The sequence below is a fragment of the Passer montanus genome, unplaced genomic scaffold (genome assembly GCF_014805655.1).
Source record: "Passer montanus isolate IOZ18808 unplaced genomic scaffold, ASM1480565v1 scaffold38, whole genome shotgun sequence".
NCBI lineage: Eukaryota > Metazoa > Chordata > Aves > Passeriformes > Passeridae > Passer > Passer montanus.
In genome coordinates this window covers 4,764,702-4,784,002 of record NW_024368596.1, presented here as the reverse complement: position 1 = coordinate 4,784,002, position 19,301 = coordinate 4,764,702, and the positions used below count along the sequence as shown (strand labels likewise).

At 46.5% G+C, this 19,301-nt stretch overlaps 1 protein-coding gene across 2 annotated transcripts in view; it reads left to right on the top strand.

Moving 5' to 3' along the window:
- The window catches only part of GAB3 (GRB2 associated binding protein 3), a 63,369-nt gene extending 58,239 nt beyond the window's left edge, over window positions 1-5,130 (top strand). For both annotated transcript variants that reach the window (XM_039717508.1, XM_039717507.1), the window contains exon 10: window positions 731-5,130. In XM_039717508.1, coding sequence (XP_039573442.1) covers window positions 731-847 — 117 coding nt within the window. In that variant the 3' untranslated portion in view covers window positions 848-5,130. The remainder of the gene's footprint in view (window positions 1-730) is intronic.
- Window positions 5,131-19,301: the final 14,171 nt, after the last annotated feature.

Below are 19,301 nucleotides of genomic sequence, written 5' to 3'. Positions count from 1 at the left end.
CCATGAGGGCTTGTGGGCAAGCTTGCAGGATCTCTGCATGCTCCTTCCTTTTCATCAAGTCTCCACAAAGCCTTTCCTGCTAGTTTTCCCAAAAATGTCTTTGCAGTAACAAGTTTGCAGCCCACGATAAATTCTTGGTGTAAAACTTTACCATCTCTTACAATCTGGCAAAAAGTGCATCTTTATTCTTGCACCACCAAAACCATTTCAATTTCTTTTGCAATGCTGAGAAAATACATTCCTTGTTCCAAAGAACTTCTAACCTGCCCAGGTGGTGGGTTCACTGCAAAGCAATGAACTGTTGTTAGTTTGGATCATTTTATGTCCTGTGTATCATTTTCCCCATCAGCCAATACTCCCAGATGCAAAAGACTCAAGACTCTTAAGCTTTCTTATTTAAACCCTCCCTGTTTGTAAAATCAGTTGGGTTATCCCTGCAGCAGGATCACTGAGATGAGGAGAGAATTATTATCTGTGTGGAAATAGCCAGTACAGCATGTTTCCCTTGCTTGCTGTGCTGGGCTGAGTGACAGGGTGACAGATGGATAATTATAGCTAAAGCAGGATGTAAAGCAGTGCTTTTGTCAGCTGATGTCACTGTGAGCTTCAAGGTGAAGTGAAGCAGTCAAGGAGTGAGGGAAAGGAAAAACAGAAAATCAAGCTAAGTTTTATTAGCACCCCTGTTCAACTTGAAAATTAAAACATTGTTTCTTTCCTCTCTGTCCCATAGAAACCTTTTCTGTCTGAGGAACAGAGAGTGGACTATGTCCAGGTTGATGAACAGAAGACTCAAGCTTTACAGAACACTAAGCAGGAATGGACAGATGAAAGACAATCAAAAGTATAAAGGAAGAAGTTTTGGGATCTGGAGGGGTTTATTTTTGCACTGGAACCACAATGTTAATGAAGCAGCTATCACAGTAGAGCTCAAAGGCAGAGAGAGTTGTAAGATGCTTACAGTCTGTAGAGGCATTTTTACTGGAATCCTTTGATTTCAGCTGGAAGAAGTATGTTGAGTGAGTGAGTGGTTCACTGATGACTAAAGTGATGCATTAGCCTTTTTACTGCCCTTACCAGTATGCTCCATGGTACCATTTTCTGGCATGATTCTGCAACGAGTCATACACTTAACGTTAACAAATCCACTACAAGTTGTATTAATCTAGTTCGTCCTGCCTTCTCCTTCTGTTGCATAATTCCTAGTTGCTAAAGCTATTTTTTGATATTCCTACAAATGCTGCAGGTGCTCAGAGTGCTTTTATGGCAACAGGCATCTGACAGGTTTTGGTGACTAATCAACTAAGGGCTAAAATACTGAAACAATAATAAGAATTTTTTGAATATGTAGTGCTTAAGCAAAGAGAATTTTGAAAAATATTTTCCCCCTGGGTTTAAAAAATCTGGCTGTGAGCTGATGCTGTCAGAACTCAAAACAGGACTACATGCCCATGTGACTGGAATGCATGGTCTTTGACCCTCTGGATGATGGTCATCGTATTCAGCTTCTTCCCTCCATTGTGGCTCATACATGTCACTTTTCTGTCTGATTCCTACTGATGTTTTCTCCCCTGTCTTGGGAAGTGTCTTCGGCACAGCACAGCTGCTCTTCTCGTAGGAGGCTGCAGCCACACAGCTCTTGGCTGGCCAGAAAATAGAAAGGGAAGCTGTGAGCCTGTTTCTGCAAGCCTTGAGAGAACTGGCAAAGGATCAAGACTGCTTTCATCTGAACGGCAGAAGGAATGCCATTGGAATGCTGGTAGCAGTCGTCAATCTGATTGTTTCACTAGACCCACCCCAAAATAAAAAAGAGCATTAGGAAGTGCAGCGTGCTCTGAGAGGCCGGGAGCCTGCCAAAACAGGACAACAATGTGCTCACACAGCATGAGGACCTCTGGGCTCAGGAAGTTTATCTACCTTGGGACTTGTTACAGGCACTATCTCAGGATGACATGTGTGTATAGTTTATAAGATATTTAACTTTGAACACTTGGCTGTGGTCTTTATTTTACAGTGGCACACAGCCACTTGACTCATGGAAGTGGGCAGTGATGCTGAGTGACCCACACTGGATTTGGTCTCACAGGCGTTGCTTCTGTAGGTGAGTCCCAGTAGCCATAAGAGGTCTGATCCTGTCAACGTGGACAGACAGACAGGACCCTTACAAAAGATTTCTTCTCTGACAGTGCCAATTCACTGGCCTCTCTTCATGTGCCTCTTGTTACCACGTTGCATTGCTGTAACCTGAAATCCTGAAAATTCTAATCTACCAAACAGGGGGCATAGAAATGCCATTGCAGAAATGCCATTGCAGAAACCACTGGCATTTCAAGGCTCCTGCTCAGCTTGTTCCTTACAGCCCGTGTGCTCCAGTCATTCAGGCACTCCAGGAGGCCATCACACATCCCGTGGGAGAGGCAGCATACCTGACAGAAACACAGTTTTCCTCCTACCTCAAGAGAGCTGAAGGGCTTGCAAGTCTCAGTGCTTCTTTAGCCCAGTCCCTGGGGATCTGTGGTGACCAGGATCTCACTAGGTTACCCTGCAAGAACAAGGTTCACCAGCGCCTTCACTGACTGGGGCAAACTGGGCACCAGGCCTGCAGGTGTGAAGTCCTGGACTAGAGCTGCTTGGAAATCTGGGGTTAGTCCTGCAGACAGCTGACCTGCTGCTCCCTCCTGCCCTGCTCCTCCCCCCCCCACCAAAGCTCTCGAGTGAAAGTTGATGTTCATAAAAATTTTGAAAATAATTCCAACTTTTCAACATACATCTTGTCTGTCTGGTGTGAAATTGAGTTTGTTAAAACCCAGCTGTTTTGTCCTCTAACTGACTTAGCAGAGCTAGGAGCACCATGCCCTGGGAGTTATAATGTGACAGGGGTAGGGCACGTAGGGAGGGGCAGAGGAGATCTGCACCTGCACAGAGGTGTCAGAGAGAGGGAAGCGTGGAAGGGCCACAGATACTGAGACCTTTGCCTTTCTGCTCAAATGAATTTCCTTTCTTTCAAAGTGTGCAAATAACATGTGTCACTGTATGTCCTGATGTACTGAAAGGGTTAAAAGACCAGCTAAAAGGTATTTTAAATTACAGACAGACAACCTCCACAAAGGGTGAGTGAAGCTGTGTTCTGCCACTGCAGATCCCAGATTGAGGAGTGATGGCAGAGCAGCCTCTGATGCGGATCAGAATCACACACAGATCAGCTCGTGTTTGACTGGAGTGTTTCCTTTCATGCTGTCAGAAAATCTTCTGAAGTGGAAAAACACCAAGTTATCGAAGACAACTGACTCACTTGTTATTCTAGTTTATTGTAAAAATATTTAAACTTCAACAAACCTGGCTAACAGATCATTCAAAAGTTTAGAGAAGAAAGAGCTGTATCTGGATTTTTACTCCCCTAAAAGGACATAAGCATATAGCTTGGCAGGGACTGTCCTTAGAGGAGGATGGCCCCTTTCAACTTCCCGTGTCCCCTGCTTGCCCTCACAACACTCTTATCTTGATCAAATGCTGCTCACTGGTTTCTAACTTTTACTTTCAACTTAGAGCTAAGTTTGAGGGTTTATTCTGATTTTTCATGTAATGTTCTTTTTTTACCAGCTGCTCCAGGGCCCATGACATACATCCTTATGCAGGTACGACCCATGAAACAGGAGCAATTAAAAAATACTGGGGAAAAAAAATTTAAAAGCAGAATTCTCAAAGGCTTTTTTTTTCTTTTGTTTTGGTCAAATTCCACAATACTTCAAAGAGGGTTAAGAGGAGCAGGACGGTGGGAGGATGGCAAAGCCAAATCTGCTGTGGCCACCTCACCACTGAGGATTTGGGTGTGAGCTGCAGCAGCCACGAGTGACAAACCAGTGGGCCAGTACCCATAGCACAAACTGCTGGGAGTGGAGGAGTGTTACAGAGCAAAAAGGAGTTGCTGTTCAGTTAAGTCTGTTCTTGTCCTAATGCCTTGGCCAAGAAGGAAAGTAAACATGAAAACTGAGTCAGCTTTTGACAGTGTCATGTCTGAAAATACATCCCAGGCCAGAGCCCTCAGTTGGTACTGGCTCTGGGGCCAGCAGGCACACTCCTGATGGTGTCCTTTTTTTGACATGGGTCTCTTACTTGCATATATTTTTTCCAAAAGTGTGAGAGCTGATGCAGAGAGATGCTCTGCACCTAAATGAGCACAGAGTGGCCAGTGGTCCTTAGCAAACTCTGCTGAGGGAATTGGCATTGCCCAGCCCAGGTATTGTAGTGCCTTCTCCAGCACTGCTGGGGCCTCTCATTAAAAATAGGGAGAGCACTAAATGAGCAGAACTGTTTTAGTTTAATTGGAAATGTCACCTTGTGGAATTGCTGGACGAAGTTTGGTTGCAGGATGACTTTGAAAACAACCAAGCTCAATGGTTTGAGTCCTGAGGTTATTTTTGGGGCCATCAGCTGGGTCCCCCCACTGATGTGTTTAATATGGCCTTACTCTCTCTTTCAATGACTGCACGTTTGACCAAGGCATAGCAGGCCCACAACTCATTTGCTGTTTGGACTAAACTACATTTCACATTTATAATTCCTTCATGACAGGAGGCAGCATTAATTTCCTTACTGGCAGAAATGAACATTTAACCTGAGAAATGCCAGCAGCCATGTAACTGGAGCAAGGTGTCTTCAGCCAGCTCACTTTGCCAGTGGTAGCACCTGCTTTCTTCATTTCACTAACTACATCCTAGATGTAGATTTTGGAGTTGCATTCACTTGCAGTAATTCAGAAGTTTAGTAATTCAAAGACCATCAGATGCTGTGATGAGAACAAAGTACAGGGCAATGCCTTCCCTTTGTCCCCCTGTTCCGCAAAACTTGCTCAGGTTTAAAAAAAATGAAAGCCACCAAAATAGCAGACATTTGCCATGTCAAAGCCAGGATATTTTTTGTTTTCAAATAAAAATAAACTTTTTCTTGTGCAAATGAAGCATTATACATTTTTTTTTGTATTTGTAAATCTGTGGGGAAGCATTAAAGAGTCATCTCTGTTACGAAGGGACAAGTCATTGCTAGAGGGAAGGGCTCACTTTCCTCTTGTTTCATTGTAATGTTTGATGTATATATTTGCACATTAAACTGTATCTTTTTTCTAATAAATTAATATAAAAGGTATCTGTGATCTTTAATTATTTTGGTAAGTGAAGGTGCTCATGGGATAAGTTCCCACATATTTCATTTAATGCTTTTTCCATTTTTAAATTCTCTTATTAGGCAGTGTCTTTTTCATAAAAAATATTTAGATACAAATTCAAAAAAATTTGCAAACAAATGTCATATGCCTGTGTATCAGGGAGATTATTTGCAGAATAACAAAGAACTGTGAAGCTGTGGCTTGGACTCATGTCTGTGTCCTCCTGGGTCAGGGTGAGCTGCATTCCCCAGTCCCAGCCACAGCTCCTGCTGCCACAGCCAAGGGGCAGGAAGGGGACACAGCTCCTGACCAACCATGTAGAGCATAAGCACAAATTTATTCAGCACATGCTCTGGACTTGGATACAAAGGCTAGTTGTTGTTTAACCTGGAATTTTAATTGCTCTGTGCTGAGCAGTGGAGTTGCTGGTAATATAATTTCCACATGCAGCAAGCTAGGGATGTGTGATCCTTGCAATGTGCACATCTTGGGATTTGGAAGATGAAACAAGGCAGTCCATGGGGGCAGAGCTGAGCAAGCCTTGCTGCTAACAAGCCAGGAAGTTTGGAAATGGTTTATTTATTGCTTCAGGCGAGTGCCACTTTTGGATCTGCATGCTTTGCAATCTGGCTGGAGATGCACTGTGGTGGATGGAGGGAGGTGGAGTGCTTAGAGAGCCCCTGATGGAAACTTGGCTGCACAGCTCAAGACACAGACACGTGTGACTTCGATAAGCCTTTGCCTGCAGGCTTGAGAGAAAGGAACTCCCTGACATTTTGTGTTTGGTCTTCAAGGGAGGGCAGGTCAGACAAATGAAAGGTCAGATAAAGTCTGACTGATGATTCACAGCTCTTCGTGTGCTCTGCCCAGCAGAAAGGGCAACAGCCCTTTCACCAAGAGCACTTCCCAGAAAAGAGACCTCCCTCAACTGCCTCCTCCAGAGCCTCTGAGGGAAACAGCTGTGCCAAAAAACAACTGCATCAGCCCTGCCACCATGGAGAGAGCCAGGAAGCTCTCAGACTGCTCACACCTCTGTGCAAAATACTTAAGGGATTGGATATTAATAATAACAACAACAATAATGTGAAAAAACTGACAGCAAAATGTCTGGATATGTAAGCACTTGGCTCTGTAGAGGCTGGCCTCTCTAGTTACATCTGCAATTTCAAACCACATCAAATACTTCCGTGAAACAAAAAGCCCCAGAGCAGCCAGCCACATGGCAAAAACAGGTTATCTTCATGGGGTGTGAAAACAAACCTCTCCAAAAAGGCAGTAATTCCTGCCATAGAAGCATAGAATATACCTTGATTTGGAAAAGACCCACAACAAACTCTGAAGTCCAACTGCAGGTCCTGCACAGGATCACACCATGTATCTGAGAGCATTGTTCAAACTCTTCTTGAGCTCTGGCAGGCTCAGTACTGTGACCACTTCCTTACAGAGGCTGTTCCAGTGCTCACCCTCTGGGTGAGGAGCCTTTTTCTCATATCCAGCCTCTCAGCTGAGCACTTTTATGTCTCTTCAACTTTTCTGGTTAAAGCGCAGTTGCTTTGATCTTTTTTAACCAGAGCTGCTCAGGAGAGCATCTGCCCTAGAAACAGGCATTCCTTCATAGTCCTTGGGCTCTGCATCAACTCAACATAACAGTGGTCATATCTCATTTCTCTCCAGGACATCTCCAAGAGTTTTGGCAACAGAGCCATACTTTACTTCCAATTATTCGTGTGGCTTTTGCAGGACAGTGACTTCCCCCAGGCCAGTGGCAGCAGCAGAAACAACACTGAATTTGTGGGGTCTTAGTCCTGCACTTCTGCTAGCAACTTATGCAGGCTTCACACTGTGTTTTGACAGGTCTTAAGATCTGCATTTCCCATCAAACAGCATCTAAACCTCCTCTTCCAGTTGTTTAGGGCAGAGAGAGCAGAGGGACTCAGCTATTGGGTTATACATATTTATGGGAGCACTCCGGGAGCCAGGGGTATCACTTCCAGCAAACAAAGGATGCACTGGCAGAGGCTCAGCCCATTCCCACCTGGGGACCTGATCCCAGGCCCTGTTGTAATGCAGGAGCGAGCAGGGAGCAACCCAACCTTTCATTCACTGTCCTGTTTTGTTCTACTTTGATTTTCCTTTCACATCTGATTTTAGCATAAGCTCATTGTTAAACAGCCCCAACATCCTGTTCTGACAGCTTTGGGATCTTGGCATATCCATCACTGTGCAAGAGCCTGAAAAGCCCTTGCTCTCTGGTGGGCCTTAAAGCTTTGAGCAATTTGAGGGGTGTTTTCATGGCATGTGTTTGTGGTGGTTGCTGCAGTTGAGTTTGCTCCTTCGTTCAAAAATTCCATTCTCTTGTCAGGAGCTGAGCTTCTTGGAATTGCCTCTGACTGTGCTGCTATCCATGGCTGCCTTTGCCACTGCTGCTGTCATTTCTTAGCATCCTTCCCAGCATGAGCAGCATGCGGGTCACCTGCTCTGTATTTTCCCCCAGAAGAGAAAAACCACAGACCTCTCCCATGAAGCATCCTTTCTGCCACCTACTCCAGGACACTGTCACTCTGCCAGCACCTTGGTGTTCTCTGGGAAGCCACAGAGTGTTTTGTGGAGTTACACAACAGTGAAAAGGACGAGACATCAAATAGAGGCAGCACTGGCAGGTGTCTGCAGGCAGCTGAGGAGGTGCCAGAAGGCAAACAGAGCTTTTTCCTTTACATTTCCAGACCAAAATTCAGGACAAGCTTCAAATGCAACCTTTTATACAGCCAGAAAGTGAGAGCTCCTCTACAGAAAGACATGGAGGATTGAGCAACACAGGAATTCATTAAATTCCTGAGGTCTACATAACTCTTCCATGCCTCAGTTTAGCATTAATGTGGCTTTCAGGAACCAGGCTTATCAGGCAAAGAGAGACAGTTTCCAGAAGGAGTCGTAGAGGGGCTTGTGTGCCCCTACTGCAGTGGCATCCAGCTGAGACCCCTGCCAGCAGCCCCAGTTTGCACCGAGCTGTTCCCCTGCACTCTGAGCTGCCTGAGGCCATGCCCAGCCAGGGCTGGGGACAGGCTGTGCCCAGGAGGGCTCCAGGCACAGACTGACCCTCTCCTGCCTCCTGCTGCTTCCCCTGACAAGCAGCCTCACCCCCACAGGGCTGTGCCCAGGCCCCTTGGGGCCCCAAAAATCCAGAGGCTGAGAGATTTGCCCTTGGCCATAGGAGCAGGTGACTCAATCAGTCACATCTTAGGGTATGTTCATTTAGACTATGAACAATGTATTTTAAAGCACTGAGCAAGCCCAGTGTACTGACCCTGGCAAATGAAGTTCCCTCAAAATGGTATGGGCTTCCCAGAAGAAAATTTATCTGGCTTTTGGTGTGAACTTCATCCATGAAGATGAGGCAGGCAGCAGGACAGCAAGGCGGGCTCTTGTTTACAGCTCAAAACAAGAGATGTCTTTTTAAAAGTGTTTTTAAAATAAAAAATAGAAGATTCATCATTTCTTTGGTTTAACTTCCTCCACAGTTAGTCAGAAATCATCAGGAAATGGCACCGAAGGAAATCCGTCCTGTTCTGCCTGGTCAGCACAAGGAATGTGCTCACCCCAGGACAGTGGCGGGGGGGCTCTGCCTCTCCAGAGCTGAGCAACGCACCAGAGACAGCTCAAGAGTGAACTTGCATGACACGTAAAGACAAAATGACAGGGAGGAAAAATAAAGATGGATTTCCACAATCAGCACACCCAGAATCTGACTTGTGCACTAAATAAAAATTTGGAATAGCCAGAAATGTCAGTAATTCTTTTTTCCATGTTTATATATGGGGAAAAACAAAAACAAAAACAAATCCACAAACAAACAAACAAAAAACCAACAACTACAAACTACACACTTTACATCCATACACCTCTTCAGACTTTTCTCTAAGCAGCTCTGAATGTTAAATGATACCCAAGGCTCAGCAAATAGATTTATTTCTACTGCAGACCTGCCTATCTCTCTGTGCTCCTCTCACCATTGACCTCACCATTAATCCCTCCACAATCCACAGCTGGACTGGAAAGTGCTTGAATGTACTTTTTTACCTTCAGCCTCTGTGGATCAAGTTGGGAGGAATGGGTTTTTTGGTGTTATTCCACCAGCTTTACGTGTACATTTGTGGCTGCAGAACAGAGATGTGTAAGTGAAAACACCATCCTTTTCCATTGGCAATGTAATGTTAATCCTCCTAAAGGGCTCTTGCTAACTGCTGACCACAGTTCAGTGGAAGACACAGAGGGAGGAGCACATGAAGTGGCTGGCCTGTACTGGGGGGAGATGAGAAATGTGCAGGAGCTGGGGGTGAAGAGAAGAGCAGCTGTATCCATGGGGTTTATTTCCACCCTGCAGGTGAGACATTGCATAGAAAAGGTTGAATCAGTGAAAGCCCCCAAACCTCATTTTTACAGGCAAGTACAAAGCCTGTATCTTTTCTAGAAAGATAGCATAGAATCACAGAATAAGCTGAGTTGGAAGGGACCACAAGGACCACTGAGTCCATCTCCTGTCCCTGCCCAAGACCATCCCCAGCAGTGACACCGTGTGTCTGAGGGCACTGCCCACGTTTCTGGTTAGAGCTGTGCCTGCACTGCATCATTCCATAGCAGTGATTTGGCTCTTCCACCACTCTTCAGCTCTCTCACCTGTGCTGCCCCTGAGGAGACAGACACTGCCAGGCTCACCCTCGTGGCCTCCTTGGTGCCACAGAGAGCAGAGCCTGACCCATGCTGCAGGTCCCCAGGCTGCTCCAAAGCACATACAGAAAATACTCTCTACACACAGAAAATCAGGTGTGTCCCAGCCTCTATCCAAAGTGTACACTCAGAAAGGGAAAATAGTTCTGAAATGCATGTTGTGTTTATCAGGATTGTTTTTGCTATGGTGCCTTTGATCTGCTTCCCAGGGAAGCAGAAGGTTCAAGGAGTTCTGTGGCATAAGGAAACCCCTGAGGTTGCTCTGCCAGGGGATGGAGCCTGGCTGTGGGAGCAGCTCTGTGTGCCCACCAGGCTCCAGCGTGGGGAATGGCTTTGCTTGTGTAGAAGCCCTGTGCAAGCTCCTTTTGCTCTGTGGGTCTGGAGGAAAACACACCCAACTGCTTGCACCCCGGGGAAAAGTCTCAGTCTTGTACCTGGGGGAGGGAAACCTGCAGCCTCAGGAGGAGGCAGAAAAAATCATATCCCACCAGAAGCCTTGCCTACAAGAACTGTACCTTAGCAGCTGGTGGGATGTGCTTTCTCAACGACCTTTTAACTCTGAATGGTCAGAAAATCAGATTTCTCTGGTAACTCTGACACAACTGCAGCCAAGCAGAGCCCTGTGCTTGGAAAACATTGACACAAAGGCTTCCTGGTGCTGCAGAGCAGCAGTCAGTGTGAGATGGGATCAGTAACTCCAGCCCAGGGTTGAGCAACCTGTTTGTAAAATTGTGATCTGGCCACTTCCCCGGGGAGGTGCTCGCTTCCCCTCCCCACCAACCCCCCCAGTACAAAGGGCCAAGGGCAGGGCAGGCAGGGGAAACCCAGCGAGGAAAGCTGCAAGGCACAGGGTGAGACAGTGCTGAGCAAAATGCAAACCCTGCCCTGCTGTGCCCAGGGCCTGCGGGCTGCTTCCACTGGGAGATTGCAGCCCAGGAGACTCCAGTGCAGTCAATCCCACTTGGGTGGGAGGTTGGCAGCAGCTTTAGGGTGGGCACAAGGTGTCCAAAGATGTCTGTGGCTATGTGGGTAGGAGCTCAGGGGGACAAAACTTCCACATCCCAAACCATCACCTTTTATTTTGGCTTGGAAAGCATGCAAATATCTGTCCTTCAAAATGTCTAGAGAGAATCCTTATCTGCTTATCCTTATCTTCACATCATGCATGGCCCGGCAGCAGTCACCCCACACAGCAGAGGGGAGGAAAACAGGAAAATACTTTGGTGAAAGAAAGCACTTGGTGCTGGCAAAGACTTTTAGTAGTCATGGAATATACTTTGTGCTGTGACTGCTTTTTTTTTTAATAACCAGCCATGGTGATGAGCTCCCCCACTTTCTGCTTAAGCAATAGCCCCAGTGGCTGTGATGGGTTTGGACTCTGGGAAGACAGATAACGTCAAGAGCTGAGGGCCACTCGTCTTGCTCAACAGCTGAGGGCTGCCTGGGCATGTGCCAACCAAAATACAGCTGGTATGTAAATATGACCATAAGTCAGTCATCTTACTCCATAAATAGCAGGCAGCCCAGTGCCTGTTGAGCTCTCCTGCTTCACAGCAGGCTGCAGGACTAGAGCTGCTCTCGAGTAGGAACACCTACTCCTCGAGGCTGAGAGAATCCTTGTCAATCAGATGGAGTGAATTAGGAATAAGTGTGCTGAAACTCTGAAATCTTAGCTAAGTGATACACAGAATTTGTTGGGCACATGCAGTCCTTCAGACCTAAACCACTGACCAAGTTTGTGTCTATGTCTGGATACAGCTGCACACAGACTCCCCAGAGAAGGGAGCTCAGAATGCAAGGGGTCCCTCTGGAATCCTGTGCCTCAACAGGAGGGTCTCCCTGACACTTCTGGCTGGCCTGTCCTCTCTGCAGTAAGTAGTCAAGCATACCTTGCCATGTTGCTACTTCTCTCTTGCAGGTGAATGTGTCACTCCATCTGTGACACAAACCTGGGACACATCCCTCTCCCTTCTGGAGGGGAGAGGGAGCCAGTGGATTTCTTTGGACCAGTATCTCTCTCTTGTCCTTGCAGCCAAGACCTGGGGGTGCAGGTGAGCCCAAATCCAGCCTCTGCTGCTATCAAGGCAGAGAAGAGGAGCAGCTTCCACTGCCACCTTAAATGCCAATCTTCCATCTTAACCTGTGAATCCTTCCAGGGGGAAGTGGTCGATCTCAAGCTGGAGTCAATTTCATGGAAGTTTCCAAATAGATATTACATTTGGTGCTGAAGAAGGCATTTCTTAGGAAAATAAACAAAATGCTGCTACCACAGACCACATTTTGTTGATGATGGTACTGAAGTGGATGAAGTTCAGCTGTATTCCTCCTGCTCCCTGCACACCCACGTGTGCCCACAGCACAGGGAAACAAGTCCAGCAGTAACTTGTGGAGCCTTGGGCAAAGCTGAGGGGAAATCCAGGACTCGGGCCTTCAAGTTAAAGCAATTCACCTGGATTACTTCTCATAAAAGGGCATTTTTCATCAGCTGCTTGGTAACAAAACCAGTTGACATGCTGGTTTTTTCTGATGCTAAATTGGCTGTAGAATCATTGCTGCCCTTGCCTGTTCCCAGCCCCACAGTGTCCACTGCCAAGGTCCATGACATCCAGTCTGCTCCTACCAAGGCTGAGCAACACAGCTCTTGGATTTATCAAAGCCAGAATTTCTGGTATGGGTTGCTGTTTGTGACACCGAGTCAGAGACACAGGACAGAGCTCAAGGACACCGTTCAGGCAGGGCTCACCTCCTCCTCCCCGTGTCTCAGGCTGTCAGACACCTTCCTGATGTGCTGCTTCTTCACTTCACGCCCATCTGAAAGACTCCCAGCCCTGAGGGGCTGCCAGTGGAACAGTACATGCTGGAACTGAAAAGAAGCAGACCTCTATCTCTATAAAAGATTTTTATCTCTATAATGTGCATCTATATATAGCTCGAGGACACATCTATGTATATAGCCTCAAGAAGCAGAAGGCATCTGTCTCTTACACTGGGACACAGAGGCATGTGGGGGCTGGCCTGGAGCTGCACGGCTCCTGAGGGAAGAGCAGAGTTTCCATTTCTGTGTCTGCCTGGCTGCCCAGCGCCTGCTCTGCCCTCCCTGTGCACACCAAGGCCTTGGAGGCTGTGCCCACCCCAGCAGCTCCCTGTGCTGACTGGGAAAGGGACAGGAAAGTGTCTGTTTTCCCTGTCACCTCCCCTGTGCAGAGCTGCCCACCACCAGCAGCCTGTGCTGTGACAGGGATGATGCAGAACTCCAGCCACAGTGACTTCAGTGTTCAATTGCATTTATTGCTATGGGAAATGTGCTCTCTCATGCTCTCAGCGTCATGTGGGTCTGAGCCCACGTTGTGGCTCCTGGGGTCAGGCTTTTAAGGGTCAGTTAAGACCCTTAAATAATGTGCAGCCACCTGTAACAACTCTGCTCCTGCTCAGGTCAGTGAGGGATGACTACAGCCAGGTTCACTCATACCAGTTCCCATGCTGTCTGTGAGATCCACTGCAATATTGGTCATGGGGTTTGGCTAGAAGTGGCCACTACTGCAGGACTGGGATGGCACTGGTGACACCAACTCTGCAGCTCCTCAACACCAGTGCTGCTGTCACAACGTTCTGGCACACAGCAAGACAGAGGTGTGAGCACTGCCTGAGCTGGAAATGCCTTGGTGCAAATAGGTCCCCTCCAGTGTCTTGGGCTCCTTGTCCCAGGGAGATAACCAGCAGTATCTGGCTGTGCCCAGGCAGAGCAGGGTGCACCAGCCACGGGGTGGGAACCTGCCAACACCCAGAGACTTTAAGGTGGAAGGGCCCCAAGCTGCACCACAGCTGTCCACTCCATGGCAGTTTTGCATGCACCTACCTTTGCAGTTCCTGTATTTGTAATTTTTGCCATGTTTTACCTTCTGAAGCAGGAAAAAAACTGTCCATGTTAATGTAGTTGCCTTTACCCTCTGGCACGGGCACTTCTGTGGTTGCTGGATGGTTCCCCAGACACCCCATGTTGGGTGGAGTTCCTGGGCCAGACTCAGGGATATCCAAGCCCCAGGAACACAGCACCCATCACAGTTAATCCTGGTCTGATGTTGGCCCATTGCCCCCACTCCAAAGCCAGGCCCTGCAGGGGTGTGTGGCACCCTGGTGAAGGATGGCCCAGCTGATGGTGTTTGCAGTGAACACCTCTCTGGCTGCCTCTGCAGCCCCCACAGCCCCGTGCCCTTCTCAGTTGCTGCCTGAAGAAGAAACTGATGCCATTTCCTTCAGAAGCTCAGTTCACAGGCAGCCCTGCTGTGGCCATGCTGCCACTATCAGTTCTCAAGTGGGGTTTTGCTGCTCCCCCCATGCAGGGACACTGTGGCTTTCCTGGGATGAGAGAGGGGACACAGAAACCACCATCACCTTCTCTGGTGCACCTTCTGCTGGGTGCAGAAAAAGACTCTTTCCATGACACTGCAGAGCCCAGTGCCTGTGACTGCAGTGCCCTGAAACACCAACCCCCACCACTGTGTGAGGAACAGAAGGCTCACCATCACTAAGATGGTGTGTGTGCTTGCATACTAAACCCCACACTTGCATTCATCAGAGAAAAAAATGTCAGAAGGGAGGATTCATGAGGGGTTGCCATTTTTGCTTTCCATTTTTGCTGATTAATTTTATACACAGAAGGAGAGTTCTTGCAAAACACAAGACTAAAGTTTTTCTGTGATGTGATGGTGTAGGGATGATGAAACCCAGGGGAAGAGGGGATGTTGTTGAACGGGCATGATGGTGTAGTTGGAAACCAAGCAAATGGCTTTTCAGCAAACAAATGTCTCTGTCACTGCCTGCACACTCTTTCAGCCTGCACAACCTTAACACTTCAAAAAACAACAGGAGCCAAAGCAAGTGATTGTAATGCAAAGGCCATTTCACAGCTATGACAGTAATAACAATGGGCAGACAATAAACATTTTAATTTTAGCTGATTACAAAGAAAGGTGAAATAAACCCATGCTTGCTGAGAGCAAAGCATGTGCACAGGCCTGTGCTGTTAACGTGTCTGTGTTCCACACTTTGGAAATGTGCATGAAATTTGGCCACAGGGTTTTCAGCAGCAGCCAGAGCATCCTTGTGCCAGGAAACACACAGTGCCTATGGAGCACAGGGCACTGTCCTGTGCTCAGCATTCTTGTGCCCTGAAACATGTCCAGACCTTGACATTTTTTCCCTCCCAGGCAATGGGGTGGATAATAAAACTTCACTTCCCCAGAGATGCTACCTAGTGAAACCAGCTATTTTATAGCTGTTACTTGGCACACCCATTCTCACCTCTGGGATGATGATGCCTTGTGTAAAAAGAAGGGAAGAGCACAGAAAGGAACATGGCACTCTCTGCTTGGCTGGCTTTCTAAAAATACCATGCTCAGCTTTCTCATCTGCACACTCAGCACAGCAGTTTCTCCCAACCCTGCCAGGCTGATGGGATCTGATTTTCAATGTTTTCCTGTAAGATCACACTCCATCCATCCTCTCACCAGTAATTCTTGAGCCCACTGCCCACCTTTTTTTCAAAGAAGTAAATGTCCTTCTTGCAAATTTTGTGAGAGCAGATAATCAGGCTGAAAAAAAGCCAAAAGAGGCAAGAGAATAAATTAAACCCTGGGGAAAAAACTTGATTGGGAGTCGGTGGCTATTAGACACCAGAAATCACCAGAAAATCCACTCTTCACTTAAGGTTTCTCTCTCATGTGGATTCACTGGTGCTTAATAAAGCACGAACTTCCATTTGAGCTTTTGAGCTTTTCCTGTGGTTAGAACATTTGCAATGTGTGGCTTCTCTGTCTTTTAAGCAACAGAGTTGTGCTGCAGCCTTGGAGAACTCAGTCTGCCAGTCCCCCGGCATAAACCCATAGAAAATTATCTCTTTATTTATTAGTTCTGTGGCACATGGGGCTGCTTGTTAGATGAAGCATTTCCCACGGAACAGGCAAAGGGACAAGTGGCAAAGGCAGGTTGTGTACAGTGGGAGCCACTCCATCTGACAGCACCTGCTGCAGCACCAGCTCTGGCTCCTTCCTCCACTGTGACCAGCCTCTCTTCTGTCTCTGGAGCCTCTCAGTTACCTCTGTGAACACCCACTTTTGGTCCAATTCTTAGTGCTTGTGCTAAATTCTAAATTCAAGTATCTTTATTTGGTTTATTTCAGTTTATATAAAAAAATTAGTCCCACATTAAAAAAAAAATCTCCTGGACAATTTTGAAACCACCATGTTCCAATGTCATTGATTTGGCACTCCTTCTATCAGCAAGGTGTTGCAAACAAGCATTTCAATTTCAAAATACTTGTAATTCTACTGTTTGCATCTAATTCTGTGTCTCCCTTTCAGGATCAGCTTTTCAGAGGCTTTTGAGCACTTAGTAACACAGTGAGATGCTTTGATGGCATCTCACAAGTGCCTAAGCTCGTTTGTCCACACCTTTTTCTGGTTTGTTCAGGGGTTTTTTTTTGCAACTCTAGATAAAAGGTATGTGCTGCCCTTATCTTCCATTTCACTGACACACTTCAGGAACTGAAATGGAAGACTTTCCTTTATAAGTATCTGCAGATTTGTACCTCTTTATTCCTGCTTAGCCAAATGTCTCATTTTTATTGTTATTTTTTGTTCCCATTTATTTATTTATTTGGTATGAAATTAATGCCTGATGGGCTGCAATTTCCAGGAGTGCTTTAAACTGATTTTAATACAAGATTGATTTCCACTGGCAGTGTTATATTTTTTGGAGGCTCTGCTGCTAGCTCCTTCCTCTGTTGCCATGGCACAGCCCCCCCCTCCCCACACACACACTCTCCCCAGATCCTTTTCCCAAGCCAGGTATGCTCCTTCTCCTTGGCAGGGACGGAAACATTGGGAATCTGCTTTGGTCCACAATTTGTATAATTTTATTAGGCTGATGATTTTAGCTTTCTTGCTTCTGCAGGTTTTATTTGGTCTATAGTTAAAACAATGAGTGTAAAAGCAGGGAATGGCTCTCCTGGTCCTGACCAAGGGTTCTTCAAGGTGCAGTCTCTGAGGTTTCCAAAACAGCTCCAGCATCTGCCTCACACCTTGTCTTGTCACCCCGAGTCACCTCTCACAGACAGGCCCCTGGAATGAACACCAAGGTGATGGAAACAATGAATGAATACACTGGTCATCTGTCAACCCAAACCCTCTGAAATGTTTGGAGCAGGACAGCAATGCCATTTCCTCAGGTGACAATTACACTTAAGTGTAATTAAGTGTCTGCTAACACCAGCAGTGACTGTCTGTATCAGAATTGCCCAGTGTACACACTCACACACACACACACACACACACACACACATGTATGGTTCTGGAAGATAAACAAGGTTTGTCCTGGGACTGTCCCAAAGCCAAAACTGATCCCTTCCCCCTTAAACCAAGACTAATTTTCCAAGTCTAAACCTCGAGCCTAAATTTGTATGAGATACCTTACTCAGTTCCTGCTTTTCAAAACCCTTCTCATAAACCTACTCAGGAAGTAACAGACTAAACCAGGAATAATTGTATTACACCAATTGCATCATATTTTGTTTCCCCTTTTAAAAAAAACATTGAATTGTAATGTTAAACAGAGAAGTCAGGCAAAGGAGACTTCCATGAACCTTGGTCAATTTCTCAGTAGATGGAACCAGAACAGCTTCTTCACCAAATAGAAACTTTTTCACAAGGACGTACTTCAGAAATAAATCATAAATCTTCTCAAATCTGTTGTTATTGACAGCCATACACCTGCAAAGAACATGAGGAGCCTAAGGGCAGGAACAGCAACCAGCTGCTGCAATGGGAGCCACGGGAGTTCTGCCTTTCTGCCTCCCAGCACTTTTTGCAACCATGGCATAACTTCAGATTAGTTTTTCCTTCCCATTCTTTCTTTTCCTCTTTCTTTTCTCTCTTCTCTATACAAAGCCAGCAATTTAAAAGCTCAAACTTCACCAGCAGTCAAGTTTGAGAGGCAGAAGTTGGAGGTGGCTGGGAAGAGAAGAGACAGCTCCCAGGGCCAAGTCCTGCCCCAGCCACTGCTCCTCGGCAGGGGCTGAATGGGAGGGACAGAGAAGTGAGACCTTCTTCCCTCATGTGACAGGAGAGGTGACAACAGTGTGTGGCTTTAGCACTCCTACACTGCTCAGCATAAATGTCATGTCTGCAGGGTGCTTGGAAAAGGGGCTTAAAGGCCCAGGGATTGTGTACAATTTTAGCATCTTGTGGGCTCCAAAACCAGCCCTGAGACAAACCTGGTCACTGCTCAGGGTGTCTTGAGGTGAGGTCCTAGAGGAAGGGACTCATGATCTGATGTTCTTATATTTTGCACTTTTTCAAGGTTTGAATGAATCCAGCTAAGGGGGTCCCAGTTCTGGAGCTCAAGTTCTTATCAACATTTTACAGCTTGGAAGAGGGAAACAAAGATCTTTGAAAGAGACTGGCAGAATATGGTACCCATAAATCCAAGCTGGACAACAGTGTGTGAGTTTTTCCTGTCATGTCTCTGTTCAGGTAAGAATTAATTAAATAACATTGAAACTCCTGGTATTAGGCTTTATAGATGATGCTGATGCCTTGTTTCTCTCCCAGAAACCTCCTCATCCAATTTTAACCACACCTGACAGCAGTAATGATCCCCAAAGCACTCTGCTTTGGCAAAGCTCATGGAAAACTGGGAGTCAAGAAGAACTCTTGGTGCCCCTGTATGGAGAAAGGCTGGGACAAGGATTCACTCAATGTTCATGACTGGAGTGAGTCAAGAAGAACTCTTGGTGCCCCTGTATGGAGAAAGGCTGGGACAATTCACTCATTGTTCATGACTGGAGTACTGGGTCAGGAAATCAGCCTCAAGCCCCACCTCAGCCCCCTGGAATCCCAAATCTGCTGCTGCTGTGGTTTGTTTCCTTCCCTTGCAGGCAGTGTGGAATCAAGGTGTTGCTCAGACACTTCAGTGCCTGAACTGTGAGAGAAGCAGTCTTGTTTGCAGCTCACTCCTCCATGCAGATATCTTACTGGCCACCAGGAAAAATGCTGATGACAATATTTTAACTCTCCTGGGTTTAAACTGGGATTGAGCAAGCCTGAATAAATTTAGTTTTATAATTTCAGATCACAATCACAGTATTAAAAAAAATAATTGAGTTGTGATTTTTTATCTCAACTCTATCAGCAAAACAACAGCCTCCAGTAAGGTAGGTTCTGCTCTATTTTGGATTCAGTGCTGCTGAGCAGATGGTATTTATTGACAAACCTGCTGCTAAACTGTTTGCATTCCCGGGGCTGTAGGTAGAGTCAGCCCACAGCACACTCACTACTCATTGGTAAAATACTCATTTCCCTCATTTCTGAGTCATTCAGCCATGGTAGAAGCCCAGAACCATCCATTCCCTCCACTGCCACTC